Raw genomic sequence first — 6,631 nt, forward strand, 5'->3', positions numbered from 1 at the left:
ATGGTTCCTGCTGAAAACATGAGTGTTTTCTCAGCAGCCGATCGCTGTCCCAACTGCAGCTCCTCCGCCTACCCAGAGGTGCATCTAGCCAAAGTGGTGGTTTTGGGGATGCTACTGGTGGTGTTTGTAGTGTTCGGGGTCCTTGGTAACATCCTGGTCATCCTGTCAGTGCTGTTCCACCACCACTGGCGGTCTGTTACACACTACTTCATTGCTAATCTGGCAGCGGCAGACCTGCTGCTCAGCTCCGCCGTCCTTCCCTTCTCCGCCACCTCGGAGGCTCTTGGCAGATGGGTGTTCGGCCGGTCCTTTTGCAGCGTTTGGGCCGCCCTGGACGTCCTCTGCTGCACTGCCTCTATCCTCAGCCTCTGTGTGATCTCTATCGACCGCTACTTGGCTGTCAGCTACCCTCTGCGCTACCCTGCATTAGCAACGGGGCGGCGAGGCCTGACTGCCGTGGCTGCTCTCTGGGGACTCTCAGCAGCGATATCTGTGGGCCCTCTGTTTGGGTGGAAGGAGCCCGACCCAGAAGATGAGACAGTGTGCCGAATTACGGAGGAGCCCGGCTATGCTTTGTTCTCAGCACTAGGATCTTTCTACATACCCCTGGCCATTATCCTGGCCATGTACTGTCGTGTTTACACTGTGGCAAAGAGAGAAACAAAAACCCTCAGGAAGGGCAGTAAGGGAGACGGGGTTGAGACGGAGGGGGTGACGCTGAGGATACACAGAGGGAATGCGACTCAGATGGGCAAGCAGGAGGATGATGAGGGGACTGCCAGGCATAAGCCCACCACCTTCTCCTTTCCGAGGCTGCTGAAGTTCTCAAGAGAAGAGAAGGCGGCCAAGACTCTAGGCATCGTTGTTGGTTGCTTCATTCTGTGCTGGCTCCCTTTTTTCCTGGTGTTACCCATCGGTAGGTATCCCCTGACCTCTTCTGTTTTTAGCTTGACATAATCATAACTAAAAAATTCTGTCTGCAGGACAATAAAAAAGATTTTTAACTTGTTTCCTGAATTGCAACTCTATTCTTAAAGCCTCAATAAATTGGGACACTTGGGGACAACGGAAACAAGATGTGAACACAACATTGTAGGGCTGCCACTGACAAGTAGTCATTAATTCAAGCCATTAGTTGAGTAGGTGTCGCACATTTATGATATTAATTTAATCATTTGAATGCATATTTTTGGGGGGGGTGTCAAAAAATGGTTTGAGTCCGAGGGCTGAAAAGGATTGTTATATGTAGCACTGATAGCACGGCGCTACATTACAGAGAAACACAAAACCATAATAATGAGCCTTTAAAACATAAAGTTTACAAGCGCACGGACCAGGATGAGCTGCCTGCTAACAACAACAGCAGAAGAAATGGAAATGATTCTGAATGTTTTGTTCATTTATTTCAAAACATCAAACAACTTTAGAACGTGTAACACTGGCAAAATAACTTAATAATGGGCCTCTAAAATATCAATTTTACAAGCACATGCTCAAACCGCACCTCAGGAACACTGAGAAAAGATTCTGAATGTGTTGAAAAACCAGCAAGGAGACTGTCTGAACATTTTGTTCATTTATTTAGTGGTTAGTGTAACATCACACAACTTAAGAACAAAGCCAAACCATAACCTTCTTGAAATGATTGAACACTTTGGATTTCTTGCCTGATGGGCAATGGTGGGCAGCCCTACAACACTGATATATCATCACCCTTTAAGTTGATAGTCAAACACATCCCGTAAACAAGGTCCAATATTCACTCTCTTTTAGCTCTGTTTTTGGTCTCAACCAACTCCTGAGGGAAATATCTGGCTCTTTAGCTTCTACATGTCCCACTGTGTTCAGCAGCTAGTTGCTAACTGGATATGTGTGTCAAGCAGGTAGAGCACAATTGGTTTTTAGAGGTTTTTGTCTCAAAACAGATGAGGTGGCTGGAAATGATGTGCAAGTGAGACTGAATCAAAATAGCAAAATGCTAAACAATGAGCTGAAACTCTATAACGCTCCATTAAGCCAAGAACACCTGCTGATTCAGGTGGTAATTCTTTGTCGGTCACTTTGTCATCACTGTGATAGTTCTTCTGTTGTCCTGTTTTCACATTGTAAATGGTAAATGGTCTGTATTTGTATAGCGCCTTTCTAGTTATTTCAACTACTCAAAGCGCTTTACATGACATCCTCATTCACCCATTCACACATCATTCATACAGGAGAAATGTAATTTGGAGGAGACTATTCTTTCATACTCATTCACACTCTGAAGCCATGCTTCAGGAGCAAGTTGGGGTTCAGTGTCTTGCTCAAGGACACTTCGACATGTTGACCCATAGGAGCTGGGGATCGAACCCCCGACCTTCTGATTGAGGGACGACCCACTCTACCACTGAGCCACAGCCGCATTGTCATTTGATAAATTGTGACTATAATAATACTGATTATCAGAATCAGAATAAAAACTTTAATAACTGGGCACATACTGCATACCCACATTCATGGATATACACCAGGAAAATAAATGTGACACTCGAAATATGGAATGTGAAACATTTCAAAAATATTTTATACAATGCAGCAGCTGTAGTATTCAGGATTCTGGAAATTATTTCAAATAATCTGGCTGGATTTTTTTCTGTGTCTTGAATGCAGTGACATAATAAGAGGCAGAAGACAGTAAGGCTTGAGGGAAAATGACATAGAGAGAACCTTAAAATGATTGGTTGATCTGCTGTACACATTGTGAAGAAATAATGCATTCTCTTAATCTAAAAGGGATTTGAATCATTCAGAAATTAACTGATTCTGTTTCTTCAATAGAGGTCTACTTTGTTCTAAAACATATTTACAATGTTAATCAAAATTTTGGCAGAAGAAAAGCTGAACAGAAATTAACTAATTATAGATTATTTTGCTGTTGCAAAATCAGCAAAGTCAAAAAAGACTCCAGATATGAGGTTCGCGTAACAATATTAGGAGCTCCAGAAAACGTAAATGTACATGAAGCCAGATATTTTTGACTTTATCCTTCATAAATAACACTTACATTTTGTCAGACTCTGTCAAAGCAGGTGATAACAGTGATGTTATCATAGATGTAAGAGAGGACAGAAACCAACCAGTGAAGCCTAATCTAAAATCTTAATTGCTTCTGAAATACCTTGTATAGCTTGACTGAGATAAGTGAATGTCAGTGTGGACTAGGGTGTATTTAAGGGTAATAGTCTGTCAGCAGTTACCTCCCAGGTCGCAGATGGTGAGATTATTACTGCAACATGTATTCAGTTACACAGACTGTAATCATATTGAAGGAGGGAACAATCTATTATACAGGATGGAGGAGATGTGGATGAAACAAATAATGTGTGTTATCTTTTCTCTTTTATTTGCCAGTGTGTACATTCATAACTAGCCATATTAAAAGTCCAATGTGTAATCCAAATGTACATAAAAGGGTCGTTCCACCTGTTGTCTGTCTTAAATTGATTGACAGGTCTTTTAATAGAGGGATTGCCACTACACAATGACTAATTCTGAGTTACGGTAGTTTGACCAAACAATACCTCAAAGTCCACTTGCTAGGTTTTTCCACTGCTTTCAACGGTATCATACAGTCGTCAGGGTTCTGTTACTTTATTATTTTTCTGATGCTGTTAAAAGTTTATTCAAATTGGTGCTGAAACAGGAAGCCAATAATCATTTTTCACAGATGTTTTGACATGTCACAGTAGGAAAAACAAATGGTATTGTTTATGCTGTATGTTGTGACAATCTTTGTTTACCCTCTCAAATAAGAGAGTTTTGGTATTTTTCACTATTTACTGACATTTTATTGACTATAATCTTACATGCATGCATGCATGGAGTGAAAACATTTACCTTTAATTCGTAACTGGAATCATAAACATTGCAATGTATTTCCCATACTCATGGGACCGGAACATTCGTAATCTTGACGGTAAACACCTCACTCCTATCATTGCTGGCGTTCACTTCTTCTTTAGAATCTGAAGTCACATGTGTCACACAAGCCAATGACAACACTGTAGGGTTAATGTAAACAGCTAGCTATGTGGCAGATTTTGTGAATTAGATTGCGTGAGGATGAAAGCAAACACAGGTACTTTCCACTTTTCTTCTAATTTTTGCCTTGAAATGTACTGTCTCCCCCAGACACACACACAAATACTCTGCAAGGGATCACCCATTTCATTAGTACTCATCCTCAGGGGACCATGAATATCTGGGACAAAGTGGTAGACTGTCCTTCTGACATTGCTTGTAGTATGCAGATCCAACAGCAAACCACACTGTGATTCAGCACTGCGGCTACAACTATTGTAATACAAAAGCTGTTGAAGCTCGAATCATTTATATTATGTTACTTAATGAGGTTTTGCTCTAAGAACACAACATCATTCCTCCTTCCCCGCTGTGCCTCGGTCCTACTGTTCGAGTTTCTCAGAAAGGACATAAAAACATTCAATTACAGGCAGCCAAACAGCAGACCAAATGAAACACCACATTTAGAGTAGAATGGGCTTCTGCTGTGAGATGAAATAGAATGAACCAAACTATTGCACCCTCCTATGAAAGCTATTATAGATAACAAGCATGAGGCTTAATGGGCTGTAATGCAAGGAGGCATCCTCAGTCACCCTGTAGCCTCCCAAGGCAGCCAGTCATCTGAGAATAGTTCTGCATTTCAATTGAGACAGACCTTCACGGCTCACAGCGCAGCGCTCATTCAAGCTCAGAGGCAATGATATTCTGAGACTCCAGGACTGAGGGCTTGAAAAATCTCAGATTTTTTATTTTTATTTTTGGATTTTCTTGTGCACTTCAGAGGAAAAAGCTGTTTTGAGCCAAAGCACATGTTGGCCACGCGCCTTTCACTCCAGCACGGTACAGTACAGTATGTTCACCAAGCTCATATAATAAGGTGATTGCTGCTCATCAATAGCACCATATATTAAACCATTGTAAAGCATTTCTTCAATAGAAATTACTTTGTCCACCAAGATGGCAGATGTTTTCGTTACAGTTCACTTGCTTGTTAGTTTACAGAATTTCTCAGAAACCACAGATTTGAATGAAATTTTGTGGAAATGTAGGTTCTGTGTCAAGGAACAACTAATCATCAGTCATCATTTCTATTTGTGATAATTCTACTGTCCTGAAGCACTTTTCTATGGATTTCTCTGGTACATAATCAATTGTTAAAGACATATTTTTATAGAAATATTTTCAGTCTACATTGTTTCCTCCACATTCAGCATTGTTTACATCTAGCTAACACGCTTCCTTTGCTGCCGTGTTTCTGCCCCCAGTTGATCAGTGGAATGGAGTGAATTAACTGGAAGGAATGCTTATTGTGGTACCCACGTGTTCATATGTGCATGCACCCACTTATAAAGACAATTCTGCACAGTACTGCTAATGTGCCTTTAAATGTGTGGATGCTAGAGCAATGGATGTGCACACCTGTGTACTATAATATGTATATCTGCGATTGTTGAACATCTCATTCGGAAACCATTAATGGGCATTAATCTGCTGCGGTCCTCAGGGATTTGCTCCCATACAAGCACAAGATTATTAGTTAGCTCCAACACTCATGTTTGTGTGATAATGCTTGACCCACAGCCGGTGTTCCAGTTCATCCTAGATCAGAGCTCTGTGCAAGCCAGTCAAATTCTTCTACACCAAACTAGGAGACTAACTAAGACGTTTTCTGCATGAAACTGGTGCCACAAAGTTGGAACTATACTTCACTAAAATAGCATTGTATACTGCAGCATTAAGATTTCTCTTAATTGGAACTAAAGGCCCAAAAAAGCTCCAGTCAGTAGTGTCCACATACTTTTGGCCATATAGTTTAACTCAGTGGCAAAATTGAAATGTTGTACCATTCATCTTTACAAAATTCCCAATGCTCAAATACTGTTTTTAGATCATTAAAAAAAAATCAACATGATCCAAACTTAAGATTTTATTTTTTGGATGTTATTAATTTTTTAAAACACTATAAATGTAGAGGATGTTCATCCTTGATGGAGGCATGGGCTCTCTAAGCACCTTCTAGCTCTAACTGGAAGATAAAGGTGTCTATTTCTATTCATATTTTGATTTTGTATCTGTCTGTGTGTGTTCTCTAGGATCCATCTTCCCATCCTGTAAGCCTTCTGAAACCATCTTTAAGATAACCTTCTGGCTGGGTTACCTCAACAGCTGCATTAACCCCATTATCTACCCGTGCTTCAGCCGGGAGTTCAAGAAAGCGTTCCACAACGTGCTTCGTGGTCGCTGTCTGAGAACTGGCATCCTGGCTGCCAAACCACAAGGACACATCACCACCCATTCCTCAAGTCCAGGCCCCACATCTAATACCCCTGTTCTCTCAGCCCAAAGCAGTGTCACTGCTCCTTCGGGGTGTTGCTGCAGGGCACTTTCGACCTCTTTGTCTTCTGTTGGTGGCCCAGATCAGGCTCAAAGTGCACAAATCCAGAGTAAGAGTCTGTTGAAAGCCTGGTGTTTCTCAGCAAGTCGAACAGCAGTACCACAAAACCCCTCCAGTCACAGATCAACCAAGGTCTTACGCCTTTCTCTTGGTGTTACAGGAGAGGCTGTTTGA

The 6,631-nt window shown here is 41.4% G+C and overlaps 1 protein-coding gene across 1 annotated transcript; it reads left to right on the top strand.

Annotated features, from left to right (window-relative positions):
• On the top strand, nt 1-6,631 carry adra1ab (adrenoceptor alpha 1Ab). The gene is made up of 2 exons (XM_070850811.1): nt 1-916; nt 6,156-6,631. Exons 1-2 carry the CDS (start codon nt 1-3, stop codon nt 6,629-6,631), a joined length of 1,392 nt encoding a protein of 463 aa, XP_070706912.1.

The sequence above is a fragment of the Pempheris klunzingeri genome, chromosome 19 (assembly GCF_042242105.1).
Source record: "Pempheris klunzingeri isolate RE-2024b chromosome 19, fPemKlu1.hap1, whole genome shotgun sequence".
NCBI classification, from domain to species: Eukaryota; Metazoa; Chordata; class Actinopteri; order Acropomatiformes; family Pempheridae; genus Pempheris; species Pempheris klunzingeri.